We start from the raw sequence: 22,151 nt of genomic DNA on the forward strand, positions 1-22,151 counted from the left end.
AGGGAGGGAGGGAGAGAGAGAGGGGGGAATTGTCTTTATGAACTTTTTTCTCTTTTCATTTGTAAAGGTAGAAATAAATTCATATCAATAAAGAGACATATTTGAACTTTCCCCCATTTTTGTTTTCAGTATTTTAAGCCTTTAAAAATAGAGAGGTGTTCTATTTTCTATTTTCTTGTCTTTTTTCTTGTCTTCCTAAATTCAATTTACTTTCCAGATTTGTTTCCATTATGTAGTGTTCTGCCGGCGTGTCCCAACCGCCCGTAATTACAGGGTAATTAGTCCAAAAAGACACACACCATAAAACCAAAAGTCTTTATCAACAGAAAAGCAGAAAAAAACTCCCTTTTTAAATGTCAAAGGGATTTTCTGGTACACACAAGGCACAGGTTAAATGCAATCCAATTTCTCACCCAGTAACTGGGAAATTGAGTCCAATCCCAAAGTCCAGAAAGGCCACACACAATCTTGAACAGGGAAACAGCAAAACCATGATCTTGACAAAACAATGAATCAGATAAACTTCCACGAGGCTAAATCAGCACACTGCTCTTTTTATCTGTAGCACTAATTACAGCAGCCCCACCCAACCACAGGTCGCCTCACTTATCTCCTGTAATAATCCTTCAGTTGTTCTCTCCTATGCATCACTCTATGCATGCGTGGGTCTGTCATACGTTCTTGTTCAGAATCCAGGGATGATAAGGATTAGTGATCTCCTCCTGGGCTGCCTGCCAAACTCCCCTCTTCCCTGCTACTCACGCTTCCTTCATCAGAGGAGCAAAACAGGCCCCCGATCCACCTCCACATTCCTTGGGGCAGGAGCTGGGCCAGAGCCAAACACAACAATGTAGAATGTAGATATTGTAGTATCTATATATTGCTATGTAGAAAAGTATAAATTCTACTAGATTCAATTCAATACAAATTAAGATCAAGATCAAGAGCAAAAGAAAATAAAAATATATAAAATACATGCTGGAGTACCAGAGGTCTTCTTGTTCTTCTCCAATAGAAGAGAAAGTACATATGAAGATCAGCCCTAGATTAACTATTACGCCAAATGAATTCATAAACTAATAAACTATTAAGCCAAATAAAGATGGCACCATAGAGATTTTTCTCTTAGATATAATAGATCATAGATATCTAGATATAATTTTTAATTCTTTCAGATGCATACTTGACACAGAAATTATCTTTTTTTAAAAAATAATTTTTATTAAGTTATAAACATTAGAAACAAAGGAAAAGAAAATTTCAATATACACAAAAGTAAATAAAACAAAAAAGACAACAACAAAAACAAAAAATATTCATAAATAACAATTAAATATCACACTAACAATTATCATATTATGCCCCGTAGGGCTTTCCTACAGTACCTCATATCACAAGTTAACTATATATGTTTGCTACAAAATCAACTTTTCCCAGTCAGATAACTCAGCACAACGAGATATCCCAGATCATTTTATTACAGGCATTCTCACAATAACTCAGAGTTATGATGTGATTCTTCTGCAGTATAATCTTTCCCATTGTGCAGGTAAAAAGAGGTTGAATTGACCCTGGCTCTAGGTGTAGCATCTACATGCTGGCTGGCTTAGTGAGTGAAGACAAAAGACCTGCTGGAATGTTCTCTCCAATTACCCCTCATCCCAAGTCAGAGCCAATAGGAATACACAAATGTGGTCACATGTAAAACTACATTACCCAGAGAGCAATTTCACTACATTTCCCCTAATGCAATATCTTAAAGAGACATGCCTAAATACAGTCCAACTATCTCTGTCTCTGGGGACAACACAATATATCTTACATATTTCTCTATTCATGTTTTTTTCGGCCTTGGTAATATTTTTTATTTATTATACAAATATTGTCTCCTATTATATACACATACACCAATTCTACTGATAAATCCATTATTAACATTTCTATATATAATATTAATTTTATTATTTTTGGGTTTTTTTTCTTAACGTCTAACCACTCATAAAACACATTACAAATTTCACAATACTCTAAGTCTTCCTTAACTTTTAATTTCATTGTCATCATGTCCAATTCAGCACATTCCATAATTTTCTTAATCACTATCCTAACTGCCGGTAAGATATGCATTGTAATATAATATTGTTTTTTCTTCATTTTCTGATCGATTGTTCCTAGTTGGAATGCATCAGGTTTTATATTTATTTCTTCTTTCATAATTTCTTTTAACCAATTTTGAATTTTATACTTTAAAATTATTTTTAAAAAATATGCAGGCATGTTCAACGAGTCTACGGAGAGGGGTGGAATACAAATCCAATAAATAAGTAAGTAAGTAAGTAAGTAAGTAAGTAAGTAAGTAAGTAAGTAAGTAAGTAAGTAAGTAAGTAAGTAAATAAATAAATAAATAAATAAATAAATAAATAAATAAATAAATAAATAAATAGTATGTTGGTAGTAGGATCCATTTTTTCTTTACATCTCCAAAGGGAGGGTTTTGCCTTCTCTTTCTGCTCAAGATCTCCATGTATAATTGGTGGGCCACTGTGTGACACAGAATGATGGACTCGATGGGCTTTGGCTCAATTTAGCATGACTCTTCTTATGTTCTTATGTTCTAATAGTTTGGCACAAGATTCAAATACATTTTGGCCAATACATTTGGTGGAAGGTGCTATTTACTGACCCCTTTCATCGTGGACATAAACTGTTTCAACTCATATCCTCAAAACATTGCTATAGAGCACTGCACACCAACTAGACCCAACGGTTTTTTCCTTAAATACAATCACTCTGCTAAACAAATAATTCCCTCAACACTGTGAAACTGTTTACTAAATCTGCACTACTATTCCTACTAGCTTTTTTCTCATTATCCATCTTTTCCCACTTATGACTGTATGACTGTAACTTGTTGCTTGTATCCTTAAGATTTTTATTAATATTGGTTGTTTACTGATTGCTTATTTGACCCCTATGATAACACTGCCAACAGCAATTTTGTTGTCTTAAATCTGTGACTTGTTTTCAACTAAATTTTGGCCTCTGGTTTTTGTCTTTCATGTCAACTTTTTAAGCTATAGGATACCCTCAAAAGTCATACAAATTGTGCATATAAAGGAAAGGAAAGTAAAAACTTAACAAATATACTGTTTATAAAGAATAATTTTATTCATACAAAGGCTATAATAGTTACTGCAGATTAAACTGTGTTCATACAAATAGATGTTTTTTTTAAAAAAATCGAGCGGTAATTATACAAATGTTTGCTTATACAGTGGTACCTCATGATACGAACCCCTCGTCTTACGAACATTTCGTGCTACGAACCCGGGGTTCATGATTTGTTTGCCTTGTCTTAAGAAACATTTTCATCTTATGAACCCGAGCCGGGGGCGTGGGCTCTCCTACTGCGCATGTGCTCTACCTTGTGCTCTCTTACTGCAGCAGGGATTTCCCTGCCTTGTGACTGTCATTTCCGGAATTTCCTCCCTGCCTCCCTCCTCTTCCTCCTCCTCCTCCTGTATTCCGCCTCCCTCCCAGCCTTCGGGCAGCATTCACCTTCCTCCGCTGCCATCGGCACCCAGCTCCTCCTTGTCTTCTTACTTCTTTACAAGTTGACAGTCGGGCGGCAGCGCAGAGGCTGGGGGCGGCAAGGGTGTGTGGAAGAGGTCCACGGGAGAACTGGGGGGAACTGCAGCCACCGCTCCGTGGAAGGGACCCGGCTGGGAAGCTCCCGAAGGTGGTCTTTGTGTCATCCCAGGAAAGCAAGCAGCAGGCATGGGCTGGGGGCTTTCCCCTAGGGGCAAAGGTGGTGGTCGCGGGGTGGTTTTGCTGCAGGCAGGTGTCTAGGCACCGCAGCTCCCCCCAGTTCTCCTGCGGACCTCTTCCACACACCCTGACTCCCCCAGCTTCTGATCTTTTCTTTCGGCTTCTGGATGGATGGGAGGAGCTAAGCGGCCAGAGGAATTAATGTAAAATGCCGCTGGGCTGGCAACGTCTCCGTGCTGCTTAGCTCCTCCTGTCCTGCCCGAAGCCGAAAGAAACGCATGGAGGCTGGTAAACAAAAGGCAAAACTTTCGGCTTCTGGGTGGATGGGAGTAGCTAAGCGGCCGGAGGAATCAATGTAAAACGCCGCTGGGCTGGCAACGTCTCCGTGCTGCTTAGCTCCTCCGTCCAGTCCAAAGCTGAAAGAAATGCGTGGAGGCTGGTAAACAAAAGGCATAACTTTCGGCTTCTGGGTGGATGGGAGGAGCTAAGTAGCCGGAGAGGTTGCCAGCCCAGCGGCATTTTACATTGATTCCTCCGGCTGCTTAGCTCCTCCCATCCACCCAGAAGCCGAAAGTTCTGCCTTTTGTTTACCAGCCTCCCGAAGGTGTGGGCTGGGGTCTTTCCGGGAGAGCAAGCAGCCAGAAGCCGAAAGAAACGCGTGGAGGCTGGTAAACAAAAGGCAGAACTTTCAGCTTCTGGGTGGATGAGAGGAGCTAAGCAGCCGGAGATGTTGCCAGCCCAGCGGTGTTTTACATTGATTCCTCCGGCCACTTAGCTCCTTAGTTACCTAAATTATCTGAGACAAGGGGAGTGTGCATATGTCATGGAATAGAACCAGCCGGTACTTTTCTCTGGGCTAGGTCATCGTCCTTCCCTTCATGCTATTATTCTTTCTTTCGTTCATTCTTTTGTTTCCCTCTTTTCCATCTCTCATTCTTTCCCTCCATCATTTCTCATTTATTTTTCTCCCCCTTTCTTTCTCTCCTCTCTCTCCCTCTCTCTTTCTTTCTCTTTCTCTCTCTCTCTCTCCTTTCCTCTCTCTTTTTTCTCTTTCTCTTCCTTCCCTATTTGTAATCTATTCCATTTCTGTAGGTCCCCACCCTATTTGAGTAATTCTGTACAATTATCCTTTTTAATTGTAATACATTTCAGTGTTAAATTTATCCCTAAATATTTAACTTTTTTCACTACTGTATTTGAATTCCTAAATTTTCTTCTAGTGTTTGTTTTTCTGTAAGCATTTTTTGGCTATTATTTTGGTAATAATAACCCAAATGGCATGACTTGGAACTGGCAGTTAAAAGGGACAGTTAAAAACAGTCTTCCACCCATTCCCCTCATTTATTCTAATGCGGTGATAAGCTTCTCTCAAATCCAGCTTGATAAATATTTTTCTCTGGATAAATGATAGAGAATATCCTTTATGAGGGGGAGGGGTTAAGTATTTTGCATGCACACAGAATTTAAATTCCTGAAATCAATGACCAAATGAAAATCCGCATCCTTCTTTTCTTTAAAAAGAATGGGAGCAGTCACTCTCAATTTAGCAGGCTTAATAAATCCCCTCTCCAAAATTGTGTTTATGTATTTTATCAGTTCCTCCATTTCTTTTGGTGACATGGAGTACATCTTGGGTTTAGGGAGAGTTGCTCTTGGTTCAAATTCTATTGTGCAGTCTGTTGGCTAGTGAGGGGGGATTTCACTGCAATCTTCTTCCCTAAAACCCCTCCCAATTCCCACAGTACTATTCTAGTGTGGCGGACCAAACTCTCTAACTCAAAACGATGGCTTCAGCCTGACAGCTTTCTTGTACTGAATTCCTCATGGTGCCACCTCTATCCTCCAATCTATACCCCCCTAATAAACTTAACTGGATCACAACAAGCCTTAGTTAGACCTACATACAGCTCATGTTTTCTTTTATAATGGGCTTCTCTGGACACAAGAGCTCTGCCACTGCCACCCCCTTCATTCACTTCCCACTGTCCCTTCACTCTGCCGTAGCTGTGTCTGTCACCACCACCTCCCTCCCTCCCTTTCTCAGCTGTCACAGAAAGAGCACCAAGGAATGCGACAGAACTACAAGTGTTAGGTAGGACGCCTGCCTCACGGCCACAGAGCCCCTGCCCAGCCCCACCTGACCTGTAACCCCCAAACTGCATATCACCATGATGTACGCTTTCTACCTCACACTTGTAACTCTGTTGTGTTCCTGGTGCTGTTTCAAAAGCAGCCTATTCTAAAAGAAAACATCTCGCGAGTTTCAGAAGTTTGAACTTGTGAGATGTTTTCTTTTATAATTGGCTTTTCTGGACACAATGGCAATCCCCACAAGCATATTTGGAGCTTCTCAGGCTGCTGAAGTGGGAGGAAAGAGAGATAGCTCCTGCCACCTTTGGATGGATTTTTTTTTGCCTCTGGGATATGGCTCCACGTACCACCTGTGGCACTCATGCCATAGGTTTGCTCTCACAGACCTAGATTTTTGAGGCAATATGTTGACTGTAAACCAATGTAAACCACTTAAAGATGGCTGCCCTGAGTCCTTTGGGATTGGGCAGCATAGAAGTCAAATTAAATAAATAAAGCACCATGAATTGGTATATAAGTCTAAGTGCTATTGTGATTGTGAGAAATTAACAGAATAATAGAGTTGACTTGAAATATTATAGTCCAATCCCATGCTCAGGCAAGAAACACTATGCCATTTCACACCAATGCTTGTCCAATATCTAAAAAACCTCCAGTGTTGGAGCAGTCACAATTTCTGGAGGCAAGTTGTTCCACTCATTAATTGTTCCACTTTCGGGAAATTTCTTATTGGTTCTTTGTTGCTTCTCCTTCTGTAAGTTTCCATTATTTTTTTTCTTTCAGGTGCTTTGGAAAATTGGTTGATCCCTTCTTTTTTGTAGCCATTTAGATATGGAATACCTATCATGACATTCCTATCCTTCTTTTAATTAAATTGGATATAACTGTTCTTCATATTTTTTAGCCTCCAATCCCATGACCATCTTTGTTGCTCTTTTTTGTACTCTTTGTAGAATCTCAACATATTTTTCATATTGTGACCAAAACTGGATGCAATATTCCAAGTGCAGTCTTTACCAAGGCAATATAAACACTTCACACGGTCTTGATTTTATCACTTTAGTATTGGCCTAGGATGGTATTGGATTTACTTGTTTTGCTTGCTTGTTTAATTAATCTGTTTTAATTAAAACTCTTTTATGTTTTATGATTTATTATTAAAACCATGAACTATATGACAACTTGCTTTTAAAAAATAATTTGTTTCTATCATTTTTATAAATTTCATCCCAAATTTCACCATATTAAGTTGCCAAATCATAAAATGAGGACATAATTAGAAAAATTTTGGATTGTAGATAATGGGGAAATTATACCCCTACTTGTTTGTATGTTTTGTTTATGCGTGTGTTTCATGTGTATTTAATAAAAACGTTTTAAAGTTTTTATTAAATACATGTGTTTATTTAAACTTTTTAAAATATCATTTAACAGTCCCTACATATTCCATGTACCAGGGCTGCACACGTTATATATATTTATCCTTCCAAAGTTAAGGCAAGAATTAAGATGAATTAACTGACAGGTATCGAAAGAATACATTCAAGCAAAAAACAACCCCATTATGAACTATTCTAGTCAATTCAAAATAATGTCTTAAGATTTTTCGGAGTCTTCGGAGAGGGGCGGCATACAAATCGAATAAATAATAATAATAATAATAATAATAATAATAATAATAATAATAATAATAATTTACAATGAGATCTAACTTAGTAAAACTTTAATAGAATGTGAATCATTATCTTTATATGTATCTATGGGGGGGGGGGGAGCCAGAGAGAGAAAAATGAGAAGTAAAGACAAAGAATTTGAATAAAACATTGCAAGATTCTCTGTTTCCTGCATTGTGCTTTTTCTGAAAAAGCAAAACATCAGGAGGAAACTGGAAACATCTTTTAGTGAAAAGCATAAATTTTTATGATTCATTGCAGTTCATTTCATCACAATATTGTCTAGTCCAGTCTAATAGAAAAGTATCTCTGGACACTTTCTAATGTATTTATGTCCAACATGTGGTGTGGGTTCCAGACAGATGAGCTGTATTCAAGGATTGGTTTGCATGCTCTGGTTAGTAGTGTAATATTTCCGGAGAAGCAGCTACGTAAGTGTTCTGCTGGGCTCTCTGGTAGGAGCCTCCCGAAAATTCAAGGGTACAAATTTCAGACACACACACATTTGAAAATTCAAAACGATGTTCTTTATCACAAAATTCAAAATAAACTAAGCACTCTTTTTGTATTGCAAAGAGCACTCATCCCAAAATAACCGGGTAGTCTGTACAATTTCCCTTAAGCAGTCATTAAGTACTTAGCTAGCAGCTATGAAGAAACTTCACACCCCTTCTTCCAACGAAGTGAGACACACACACACACGTTGCTCTGCTTTGGTTTCAAAGGTGTGAAAAATCAACAAACTGCAGAAAACAGCAACACACGATTCCTGAAGAACTGTGATCAGATGCTCTTCCACAATGGCCAAACCCACACGCTGCTATTTATAGCAGCAACCCTAATTATTTTAGCCCCACCCAAACACAGGTGGCCTCTCTTATCTCCTGTAATATGTCTTTACTTGGTCTTTTCTACTCATAATTTTGTGCTTGCGTGGGTCCAAGATGTCTTCATCCGAATCAATGGAAGATAATGGAGATTGACTGCCTGGGCTGTGTGCCAACCCCCCCTCTTCCAAGTCACTTCCACCTTCTTCTTCGTCCGAGGAAACTAAACTCTGAACTTACTCTGTCGGCAATAACACAGGCCTATGACATGTTGAAGTTTCCCCTGCATCCACCTCCACATTCCCTGGGGCAGGAGCTGGGCCAGAGCTAACCACAACACGTAAGATTAGGTTAACATCTCTTGAAGCCTTTGTGGCGATGTTGTGCCCTTCGGTTTTGGCACTTTGTTCATTTGATATGAATATTGCAAGGTCTTTGACATGCAATTTTTGCACAATGTTGGCTCTGTCAGCTAAGAAACAGTTGTAAGTAGCACCCACTAGAGTGCAACACAACACAACAGGAAAAGTTTTTGCCTTTATTATCACTTTCAGGACTAGTCCAGAGAACTAATGCTTTGTTTAGTTTCTTGGCCTCCAAATTAATTCACTATATGGTTCTGTATAAACCTAGATGGGATGCTGAGAAGGCATGATGGAATACAACTGACCAGATCAATAAACCTTGGTATTCCTAATAATGACAAATGTTGTTATCTATTTCTATCAAGTTTGCTACTGAAAAATGATTTTGCTTTTAGGCCATTATGCTGAATAGGAAGAGCAAAAACATATTAACATCAATTGTGAAATCAATTGAAAAATATATCAGTTATATTGAGTCAATTTGAAATAAATAGATCAGATTGAGGTATGTTTGTGGCATTACAATCAAGCTGAAATAAGAATGTATGTAACATTCAAATATATATCAGTAAAACAAATAAAAACATAAACATGACAGATCTCAATAATCTGAATAAATAATAGTTGGGCATAATGGCAAAAAAGGTGCAAATATAGGCTTAGCCGTGTCATCTAAAATATAGTGTTGTATAAGCTATTGTTCAAAGGCCTACCTGACACAAGCTCCCTCTCTTCAGTTACAGCTCCTACACATTTTCCTGATGACTTCTAGTGATAATTTTCAATAATTAAGAATGAACTTTCTTTAAGTGTGTATTCTAAATACACACTTTAAAAGAAGTTCATTCTTAATAACTGAGAATTGTAAATGTTCAATTTGCAATTGTAAATTGCAAATGTTAATCTCCCTGAGTTATTTTTAAAAAGAATAAAGGCAATATATGCAATAGATGATAGATAGATATATAGATATATATATAGATATATATATATATATATATATATATATATAGATAGATAGATAGATAGATAGATAGATAGATAGATAGATAGATATACACACACAGAGAGAAATAGACAAATATAAGTAGTTCGGTAGATAGATGCATACATACAGGCATACAGACATATATACAGATGTAAGTAGGAGGAAAGAGAGAGAGAGAAAGACAGACAGTCAGACAAAACAGAACAGAATATAATTTAGGATCACCTTTAGACAGCAATGTGCATCTGGATGGGCTAAACATTTTACTGTTATCCTAGGATATAGATTTATAGTAGGGTGCAGTTTTAACCTGCAATTTATAACCGATAACAAAAAGCAAAAATTTATCAAAATTGAAAAGGGGAAACACAGCTGAGAAAGAAGACAATCTGAAGATCAGAGATTGGATACACCAAAAGCAACAACAGAGTTTCAAGGAAAAAATCAGACACAGTTAATAACTCATGGTGACAGCAGAAGTTCAGAGTCCAGGGAAGCAGTATGTGAAACTGAGGATTAAAAGCTTGAACAGCAGGAAGCAGAATAAGAAATATAATAGCTTATACACTAGAATATCCATGGCAGAATACTGGGCATAAATGAGCCATCCAACATTTCCTTTGGCACAAAATATGTTACCTGTCTATTTATACATTTTCAAAATATACTTAAAAGAAGAACCAGAAAAGTAATATGTGGCAAAGTGAAGTGCCAAGCTCTAGTATCACCTACAATGCAAAAAATGCCCCTAAGCCCTGTATCTGAAACTTATTTTAGATACCCAAGGCTCTGTCTGTGAAGCTGTGTATATAAAAGTCTCATCTGGTGCAAAACAAAGGAGATGATTGAAAGATTATTTATGCCTGGACATTCTACTTGTGCAAAATCCAGAGTGTTAACCAATTCATGATATTAGAAGCACTGCCAGTTGTTTGCTGGGCAGACCTTACAGGTTTGTAAGATCTTTCGTCTTTGAAATATGGAACAATTTGAGATTTGATTCAGGAGAGAATACATTAGTCATCAACTACAATTGAACCCAAAATTTATGTTGCTTAGTAAAACATTGGTTAACTGAGTTTTGGCCCATTTTACGACTTTTCTTGCCACAATTGTTAAACAAATCATTGCAGCTGTTAATTTAGCAACATGGTTGTTAAGTGAATGTGGTTCCCCCATTGACTTTATTTGTCAGAAGGTCACCAAAAGGAAATCATGTGACTTTGGGATGCTGCAACCGTTATCAATATGAATCAATTGTCAAACATTTTGATCACCTGACTATAGGGATGCTGCAATGTTGTAAGTGCGAAAAATGGTCGCAAGTCCTTTTTTCTCCAGCACCACTGCAATTTCAGATGGGTAATAAATCATCCCATCATCCTTTTCCTCCCACTTAGGGCTGTATGACTGTAACTTGTTGCTTGTATCCTAAGATTTTTATTAATATTTATTGTTTTTTCATTGCTTATTTGACCCCTATGACAATTGTTTGTTTATTTATTTATTTATCAAATTTGTATGACGCCCCTCTCCGCAGACTCGGGGCATTATGATTCTTGACAAATACATCTTTTTAAAAAATGAACACCAAGAGCATATGCACCAAGACAAATTCCTTGTGTGTCCAATCACTTGGCCAATAAAATTCTATTCTATTCTATTCTATTCTATTCTATTCTAAATGAACTGTTACAAGTCGAGGACTATCTGTAGTTATCACAATACAATGTGTAGCATTATCCTGCAAGAAAGCAATCCTTAGCATTGGTTTCAACTTTTGTATGTTGAGACATATTGAATAGCCTTTGGTGCAGTTGCCAAATTGTAAAATAGAATCTCTTGGGTTGTGTTTAGCCCTCTCTTTCTACTTTTAGAAAATATGTTAAGACTTCTATTTTTATTCAGGTCTTTTATTTTATTTATTTATTTATTATTTGGATTTGTATGCCGCCCCTCTCCGAAGACTTTTAATCATTATTTGTTATTTTTTTAATCAAAATTTTAATAGTTACCGTATATACTCGAGTATAAGCCGACCCGTGTATAAGCCGAGGCACCAATTTTTGCCACAAAACCTGGGAAAACGTATTGACCCGAGTATAAGCCGAGGTTAGAAAATGCAGTGGCTACTGGTAACTTATAAAAATGGAAAACAATAAAATTACATTAATTGAGACATGTTTTAGAATATTTATTTTAAAGAAAACCAGTAAACTAGCTCTGTAAATTTAAAAGAGGGTAAACATATTAACAATAAATTAAAAAGTAAAAAAAGTAGCTCGATCAGGAACAAAGCTAAAACCTAAGAGTTAAAATCCTTCAAAACTGGATTCCTTCTCATCATTAATTGGATTTACATTATTGTTCTGTTTTTATATATGCTGTGAGCCACCCTGAGTCCTTGGAGAGGGATTGCATACAAATCCAATTAAATAAACAAACAAACAAACAAACAAACAAATAAGTGTATCCAAAGAAGAGCTTCAGCATTAGCTGCTGTGAGGTTATCAGCATAGAAAACCAAATAGATAGATAGATAGATAGATATAGATAGATAGAAAGATAGATAGACAGACAGACAGACAGACAGAAAAATAGATAGATAGATAGATAGATAGATAGATAGATAGATAGATAGATAGAAATAGATAGATAGACAGATAGATATAGATAGAAATATAGATAGACAGACAGACAGACAGATAGAAAAATAGATAGATAGATAGATAGATAGAAATAGATACAGATAGATAGATAGATAGATAGATAGAAAAATAGTTAGATAGAAAAATAGATAGAAATAGATACAGATAGATAGATGATAGATAGATAGATAGATAGATAGACAGATAGATATAAAGATAGACAGACAGATAGAAAAATAGATAGATAGATAGATAGATAGAAAGAAATAGATACAGATAGATAGATAGATAGATAGATAGAAAAATAGATAGATAGAAAAATAGATAGATAGAAAGATAGACAGATAGAAAAAGAATTCCTGTCTAGCTCTGCCTCATAACACATTATTAGATCCTATCCAAGCAAGGACAGCAACTACCACAAAATACCATTTTTTAAACAGTTTAAATCCTTTCAAAGGAGGGGGAGGAGAATCTGACAGCAGGGGGCCTTTTTAATCTGACTCACCATTGCAAATGGCTGCCTTCTTTGCTTGAGCTAGGGAGAGGAACTACGGCGTGCCAGAGGGGACAAAAGCTGGTGCCTCCTCGCTCTGGCTCAAGCAATGGCGCCCTCGTGTGGTGACCCGAGTATAAGCCGAGGCTGTGTTTTTCAGCCCATTTTTGGGGCTAAAAAACTCGGCTTATACTCGAGTATATACGGTAATTGCTTTGCATCGTTTCTGGAAAGAAAGGCAGAATACAATCCACTTGAGTAAATTTCAGTCGAGTTAAAAAATAAACATCCCCAAGTTTATATTTGCAAGTATGTAGTGTATTCATAATTAATTGCAAAATTCTGCTCAATATTCATCTTAAATCAGTGAAACTTCACCCTCTATATGACAAGAGTCCTTTCCTTTTATCAACATATGAAGAAAACAAATGAGTTTAAAATAAAAAATAAACATCCTCAAGTTGAAGTTTATACAGTATTTGCAAGTATGAAGTGTATTCATAATTAATTGCAAAATTCTGCTCAATATTCATCTTAAATCAGTGAAACTTCACCCTCTATATGACAAGAGTCCTTTCCTTTTATCAACATATGAAGAAAACAAATGAGTTTATCGCCACCACACATAATTAATATTTATTAATATAATTGTTAAAATTACATATACATTTGCATACAAATGAAATTAATGCAGAAAATTCATAAGTTTCCAAATAAACAAAAGTAAAGATATCAAGACATGTTGATCTTAGATTTGGGTATATGTTGTTGTTTCTATTGATGAATATATTAATGAAATCTCCATTATAGTTCTGCACAAATGATGAAAGTAATCCATCACAAAAAATAAAATTTTGATAGACTTCTTCTTAGTGTTGCTTTGCTGACTTTGAAGTGAGTTGCTTTATGACCTGAATCCCCCAAAACGCCATGCAGAGGGAAAATAGTACCTATTGTATGAAATATAAACACAAAAAGACATTTTTATTTACTTAAGAATTATGCAATGTTAAGAAGACACATATTGTCAAATTGTAAAATTACTTGTAATAACCTGCTAGTCATTTCCAACTAATGTAAGATATAATAAAAAAAGAGACACAAGATGTATTAAGTAAGAATAGAATACCCTCCAGCTGAATTTTATAAAAAGATTATTAACAGATACTGATTTCCAACATTACAGTCAGTTTTTGTATTGGTGGGTTAATTCGTTGAAGGATGCATATTGTTGGTGCACAGAGCAGAAACCAGTGGTACCACAGCTAAAATTGGGAAGAGTGTTTTTTTATGTCTCTTCTCTGTTTTTCTCCCTTTCTCTTTCTTTGCAATAGACTGCTCTGGAAAGTAAATAGAAGACTGTTAACTTAGCTTGATGCATTCCACAGCTGCAAGTTGTCTCCCCATGCTGTGAAAATGATGTATTCAATGAACATGCCTCTGGGAACTGAATCTGTGGAGGCCATATGGTTTGGAAAGAGTCAAGTATGAATAGAGGTATGCATCCATAATAGAAATCCAAGATGCTATTGGGAAGATGGGAGGACCATCTGAATATAAGGAACTGTGGTTGGCTTGGAATGATATAGAGACAGGACAAAGGATTTATGAAAAACCAGTTGCATTATCCAAGAAAGAATTAAGTACAGATCTAATTGTGGTCTTCTAAAGAGTATAACAAGCCAAAAAATGTCCCTGAAGGTGAAGGCTTGATTATGTTCTGGAACAGTATTGATTGGAAAATCCCATTCAGTTCCACCAGGCTTTACATAGGATAGATTTCTTGAGAATTGCGCAATAATTAAAGTCATACATTTATGTTGTCAAGAGTGCACAAATTCAGTTAACAGTAATTCAAACTTTCTAAACCTCCTGCTATTCTTATTTTCATTAGTTTTGATGTAAAAGATAGAAGTAATTGCTGTAATGATGAAAATATATTTAAATTGATTGTAACATGTATGTATATGTATATGTATATGGGAGGAAAGGGGATGGAGGGAGGGAGGGAGGGAGAGGGGGAGGGAAGGAGGGAAGGAGGGAGGGAGGAAGGAAGGAAGGAGAGATAACCTATTATTTAAATAATGGTAACAACAACAATAGCGGGCACACTCCAGACAGCATAATAAAAGAGAAAGAACTGAAGAAAATAACAAAATACAAAGATCTACAAATATAGATGGAAAAACAGTGGCAAAAGGAAGCAAAGAGAACACCAATACCTTATTTTCCCCCAACTAAACATCCCTTGATAATAAGCCCAACCGGGCTTTTGACTGCATGGCAATAAGGTCAAGCATCTATTTCAGGGTTCAAAAAAAATATAAGAAAGAGTCTTATTTTTAGAGAGACTTGGTAGTAATAGGTGTCTTGGATCTAATTATCAAACCAATGGAGCACTACTTGAACTATCAGCATTGATAAAATCACTAATCAATTTCAAAAGATAGTTTTACTTAGAATATCTTTCATACTGCAACAGTACCTCTTAACACAGTAAAACAACAACATATTGGGAAGGACTTGATGGGTAATTAAAAATGCCCATGTAAGTAGTAATGGGCTGTTACCCCCATGGGAGATATGATGCAGTGGGGGTAGTAAGTTTATGCACTATTTATTGAATAGTTAATAGTTTTTTAATTGTCCTTATTTCTCTAGTACTTTAGTATGATCCTTAATGACTTTTAAAATAGGAAATAATTAAATAATATGTTTTTACCCATAAATACTTTAATCATTTTAATCATTATATAGAACTGAACTTTTATAGCAATTAAAGAAAATTGAGTACAAAACCTTAAAATGTTACTATGCTCCTCAACAAATAATGTTGGCTATCATTTGTCCTTTTTGTGGCTATTCAAATAATGTGACTTAATCAACTGAAAAAGAGTCCAAGCACCTATTTGAAAACTTATCTTGGTTGGTAAGCCACTCCCACCCAGTCACATGACCTTTAAGCCACCCCAGTCATGATTGTCAAGCCACTTTCACCTGGTCACATGACCAGCAAACCACTCCTACCCAGTCACATGGCCAACAAGCCACTCCTGCCCAGTCACGTGACTATCAAGCCACACCCACAAAATAAGCCATACTCACCATGTGGCACTAAAAAATTGGGTAGCCCATCTGGATAAATGTGCAACAAATTACAAAAATAGGAGGAAATGTTTCACTATTTCAATCCAATGTTAATGTAATAAAGGGAAAACTTAAACAACACAATATAACTCCTAGTAAATCAAACTTATGTGAAATCAAACTGTCCACTTAGGAAGCAACACTGATTGACAATCAATTTCACATGCTTTTGTGCAAATTCAGAGAATATTTCATTCATTCATATCTAGGATGTGTTATTTGAGGATTCCCTTTATTTTTTTGAGCAGTATATTAATTTAGGATAGCAAAATGTCCCTAAATGTCCCAAATAAATACACATATGTAGCAGGAAATAAACAAATGGGCCTTATTTTACACCATCATGTTACAACTGCAAAAATCACTCCTTTTTTATATAACCAATAATATTTATTCATTATCAAAAAGTTATAAATGACAATATCCATATTTTATTACCTTTTAGAATCTTTTAATCTATTAAACAAATATGTAACCCCGATAACTTTGATTATTAGATATATAATAACTATAATTTAAAAACATTAAAATAACAATTCATTGTAATTTTAGAATTAAAAAAAACATTTGTGTCTACTGATTAAAATTACATGATGAAATGGGTATCTAACACAAATGGAAAGTTTTATTTTGTTTTTAAATTAGTATATACAGTACTGGCATTTTCACTGTTTTAAAACAATATTGTACTAACAGTTCATAAGAAAGTGCATTTTATAGATTTCTCATTTTAAAAACTAAGCAAATTATCCTGCTTCTAAAAATTAGACAGTAATAAGTTTCAATGAGTAAGTGTATAAAATAAATCATTATAGGAAACTTGCTTATACAACTGTTTAAAACTCTTTGGCTTTTGATATGAAAATTGAGGAATTATGTTGCTAATGATTTATTTGAATCTACCAACCACAGTGGTTTCTTTCTCTTCCTCTGAATCAATTGAATTTTCTAGCATGTAAAGCTATCCTAAAGTTCTAGAAATGTTTTCCTATGTGAGCTGAAGTTGAAAAAAACCTACCTCTCACTCTTTCTCAACAATTTTCTCCCAGATACAGTGATACCTTGTCTTACAAACTTAATTGGTTCCGGGACAAGGTTCTTAAGGTGAAAAGTTTGTAAGTCAAAACAATGTTTCCCATAGGAATCAATGGAAAAGCGATTAATGCGTGCAAGCCCAAAATTAACCCCTTTTGCCAGCTGAAGCATCCATTTTTGCACTGTTGGGATTCTCCTGAAGCTCTCCTCCATGGGAAACCCCACCTCCGGACTTCTGTGCTTTTGCGATGCTGCAGCGGAATCCCAGCAGGGGAATCCCAGCATCACAAAAATGAGCGCTTCACTGGCAATGGAAGTCTGGAGGTGGGATTTCCCAGCGAAGGGAGCATCAGTGAAATCGCAGCATTGCAAAAACACCGAAGTCCTCGAAACCTCACCTCCAAACCTCTGTGTTTTTGCGATGCTGCAATTTCACTGAGGATCCCTTCGCTGGGAAACCCACCTCTGGACTTTGCCAGCGAAGCGCCCATTTTTGCACTGCTGGGATTCCCCTGCTGGGATTCCCCTGCAGCATCACAAAAACATGGACATCCGGAGGTGGGGTTTCCCATGGAGGGGAGCCTCAGAGGAATCCCAGCAGTGCAAAAACGGCTGCTTCGCTGGCAACAGAAGTTCGGAGGCGGGGCATCCCAGCGGCGGTGGTGGGTTTGTAAGGTGAAAATAGTTTGTAAGACGAGGCAAAAAAATCTTAAACCCTGGGTTTGTATCTCAAAAAGTTTGTATGATGAGGCGTTTGTAAGACGAGGTATCACTGTACTATCAATTCTGTTATCTTACTTTTTTGACTTTCTGTAACTTTTTTTGATGTAACTTTCTGCTATAAACTTAATATATTTCAAGTTTAATGAAGCATTTGACAAAATACTACATAATGAGTTAATCAGCAAGCTGTTTAAGTGTTGAATTGTGTTGAATGTCACAACAATTAAGTAGATATATAGATAATCCAAAAAACATGTTCAAAGAATACATATTAATGATTCATCATCAGCTAGGCAAGAGGTATTATGAAAGGTACCAAAAGGATCAGTCTGGGTCCTTCATACAATATTTTAATTTATCATGTGGATACAGTATCAAAGATATTGTTTATGTATAGAATTGTTTAGAATATTGTTCATATTCTGATTCTTATTACCGTAAATTAAAATTCAAATAATGTTGATAGATAGAAAAAAGAAAATCAAATTTAAGAAAGAAAAGTATACTTTTAAAATAATGGGAAATAATTGTCCTATGATTTAGATTAGACGTCATCAAAGGTCTGTGTACAGTTGTAAACATCTCACTTTTGGAATTGGACAAATTGAAACTTGTTTGCTGAAGGATAATGAAGATGATTAGTGGACTAAAAATTATGTTCAATGAAGAGAACATGAAAAATATGACTGCACAGAAATTTGATAAACCTTTCTAAGTATCTGAAATTTATTTTTCATACATATGTCCAATCTTCTCTCCTTATCTCATATCTCATACATTTTCTCTCCTTTCCTCCAACCTCTCTTCTTTTTACTTTCTATCATTATATATATTACTTAATGTATATTCTCCTTCATATGTATTGTATATTGGACAAAGAATAAATAAATAACAAAAATAGATATAAATTACAGATATGTAGATACCAATAAAATATTAGGATGGAGAAATTTGTAATATTAAAAGCAATGTTTCATGGATTTGTAGAACTTTCTTTAATAGATGTATTCAGGTGGAAGCTAAACATTCTCCTGGATTCAAAAACAGACCTTCTCTGCTATTGAGACATGAATCATGAGTGAAGATCGTTTCCCTTATATTAATTCATTTCAGATTGATATGAATTGTGTGTTAGCTAGACTTCTGATTCTGTGCATATTAACATTTAGAGGCAGATCTTTTCATTGGTGCACAATAGTTTTCCTATGTTTATACAAAATGTCTGATGAGAACTAGAATTCTTTTTTTAAAAAATTCACTTTTTTATTTTATTTATTCGATTTTTATGCTGCCCTTCTCCTTAGACTCAGGGCGTTTTACAACATGTTAGCAATAGCACTTTTTAACAGAGCCAGCATGTTGCCCCCACAATCCGGGTCCTCATTTTACCCACCTTGGAAGGATGGAAGGCTGAGTCAACCTTATTGACTAAGAGTGCGTATATACCGTAATAGGCTGTGACTTAATGTATTTTCATGCAAATATTTACTTTCAGACTTGAATTTTATAAAAAAAATTTACTTGAAAAGCAACCAGCATTTTTTTAATGGAAAAGGAAAGCAAAACTAGTTTAATTCTCTTCCACAATTTTAAAAACCCAGGCCTATGGAAGAGGCATCAAATTTGGGCTCAACAACAAAGTTTATAGGGTGATTTTGGATCAATCATGTTCTTCATCCCAAAGTTATTTTAAATAGTTAATATAAACAAAGTACTGTAGTATGAATCTCATATATTTATATAAGGGCACTAGATGGAAACAAATTTATGGAATTTTAATTCCTTGCTGCCAATTAGCTATTGTCTGGAGATTGGCAGCCTAGATATGGAGGATCTACTGTACATTTATTCGCTGGTGTACAGTTGCATCAAAAATTCTAACCCACCACAGGAAGGTGCTAGTACATACTTCCTATCTTTTAATTAATCTTAACACATAATACTATTAGAAAAAGTCATGAAAAAGGACACTTTTACAACACTGTCAGAGACAGTGCTGCACTTATTCCAGCACACCCATTAAATTTACAATGGGTATGGAAGTTCATTCCATAAAAAAGAATTCTACAAACATCTACAAAACTCAAATTGGTAGTATACGAATATTTATATTTTATACATTCAACATTCCCTATCAGTTATGAATAGTCTTTCATTGGATTGGATTGGATTGAAGCACTGCTTGATGCAGAAAAAAGGTCTAACAAATAATATATATCCATCTCTTATTTGTAATTCCTGTGCTCTTCTAGAAATTGTGGACGAAGTGATGATTCTTTTTAGTTATTACAGAAACCTTGTATTCTTCAGGGATAGGATGGAAAAAAAGAAGGAAGTAAGAAACAACACCCTTTCTCATGCACAATTAATACCGCCCTCTGTTACTTCCAGAAAAAGAGTACTTTTAAGTTGTGTTGTGAATTGCTTTAGGACTAATTGATCAATACAAACATATTGTGTACCAACGTTTTCCAGCAAACTAATTTGATCTCAAGTTTAACCATAATTCAGCTGGAAACCTCAGATTAGTAGCAAAATCACTTCGTGAAGATTTTGTGAAGTTCATTTATTTTTCTTTCTTTCAATGAGTTTTAATTCTCAGAAACAGCCTACAATTTACTTGACAAGGTTTCTTCAGAAGCAATTTACACCATTGTCTCCTCCTTAGGGCTGAGAGAAAGTGAGTGGTCCAAAGTTATCCAGCTGGCTTTGTGCTTAAGGAGAGACTACAACTCCAGGTCTCTTGACTAGTACCTTAAAGTACTATATTATACTGGATCTCAATTGCTCAATACAGGTTGTTGATCATTCTTCCTGAGGTATGTACAATATTCATATAGAAAGGCTCACACTTGTGGGTACAGATATTCAGGTGGCAATTTGATGACACCAAACTATTATGGGCTTTTGTTTTTTATTTACTAACATATTGTGCTTGTTTATATTTGGCTGCCTAGTTCAAGATAAAATCATTGTGTAATCATGAAACTAAAATGCATTTATTTTGAGCAAATAACTGGGAAGCAAGAAGAATCAGATGCTTGGACAAATAATAACAAGTACATCAGAAGACAAGGGGAGTAGATAACTATTACTGATGAAACCAAACATGAATTTATAAGATCCAGGTTTCTACATATAAACAGTCCTGGCAAAACCAGATCCCTTGAGCCAATTAAAACAAGTGAAGTATCAGACCAAAACCAAACTTTTTTTGAGTATGGGGAAGTTTCTTAGAAATTCATATTTTATTTTCTCTCTTCCTCAGAATTTGCTTTACGTTTTGAATCTGCCTAAAATTCATGCTTCTTGAATGCAGGTGAAAGATGCTTTGGGACCAGATGATGCAACAGCAATGATTCAGCACCCACCATTTCATATTTGAAATGATTTAGTCTTCGTGATGGCCTGTCAAGCCCAATGAAAGCTTTGGTGGAAATAATCTAATGCAGGCTTTTCTCTAATAGTGTCTTTGGGGACTTCAGTTCCTGCCAGAAATTGGTTGAGAATTAAGGAAATTGAACTCTAATGAATCTAAAGGGCTGAAATTGAACTCTAATGAATCTAAGCAATGAAATCATTTTAAGTAACAATACTAATAAGATATTTTACTGTACGTGTTGTGATTTTTATACTGACTTTTTATATTGACTTTTATACTAACTGCTCATTCTGAGTGTTGTTTTCATCTTTGTTTGTCTGCCCCATTTAAACTGAAGCCCCAGTATATTTGGTGGGGGATAGTTGTATCCTGGCAGAGCTTGTTATTGTTTTGCTTCTATGTCAAAGGGATGGCTGAAGTTTCAACCATTGTTAACCTCTCCCATGGTGTGCTAAGAAAAGGTCAGAGGCACACATGTGGCTTGAAGCCTTGGGAATTGCTCTCAGTGTTCTGCCAGGGAAAGGAATGGTCCAAATGCTTTCTCTCATAAGTTCTAAGCCATAAACTGCATCCTATTTGATGAGCTATGCCAAAAGTAGACCCAAGGGGATACTGGGACTTGGCTGATGGGAAAAATGAGTGCTTCCTATGGAAGCTACAGATGTTTTCCTGAGAATGAGAGAGAGAACATACATTTGTCAGGACTTTTTCCTCCTACTGCCCACTTTTAACTACCTGTTCTGACAAGATTTCGATTGAATGAAGGGAAAACCAGCAGACACTGTTTGTTAAAAATATAAATGATTTCCATAAAAAGGAAAGTTTAAATGTATTGTGGCTTTTTTTTCTTTTGTAACTTAATACTTTTTAAATGTAAATTGGTACAAGTGCCCTACATCTGAAGATTGATTGATTGTGAAATCATTTGATTGTGAAATCATTTGATTGTGAAATCATTTGATTGTGAAATCATTTGATTTTGAAATCATTTGAAATCCATTCTAAAAA

The 22,151-nt window shown here is 35.8% G+C and overlaps 1 protein-coding gene across 1 annotated transcript in view; it reads right to left on the bottom strand.

Moving 5' to 3' along the window:
* Positions 1-13,465: 13,465 nt before the first annotated feature.
* AGMO (alkylglycerol monooxygenase) overlaps positions 13,466-22,151 on the bottom strand; it is a 190,746-nt gene continuing 182,060 nt past the window's right edge. The window contains exon 13 of the mRNA XM_070726513.1: positions 13,466-13,806. Within this exon, the coding sequence (XP_070582614.1) occupies positions 13,726-13,806 (81 nt within the window). The 3' untranslated portion in view covers positions 13,466-13,725. The remainder of the gene's footprint in view (positions 13,807-22,151) is intronic.

The sequence above is a fragment of the Erythrolamprus reginae genome, chromosome Z (assembly GCF_031021105.1).
Source record: "Erythrolamprus reginae isolate rEryReg1 chromosome Z, rEryReg1.hap1, whole genome shotgun sequence".
Classification (NCBI taxonomy): domain Eukaryota; kingdom Metazoa; phylum Chordata; class Lepidosauria; order Squamata; family Dipsadidae; genus Erythrolamprus; species Erythrolamprus reginae.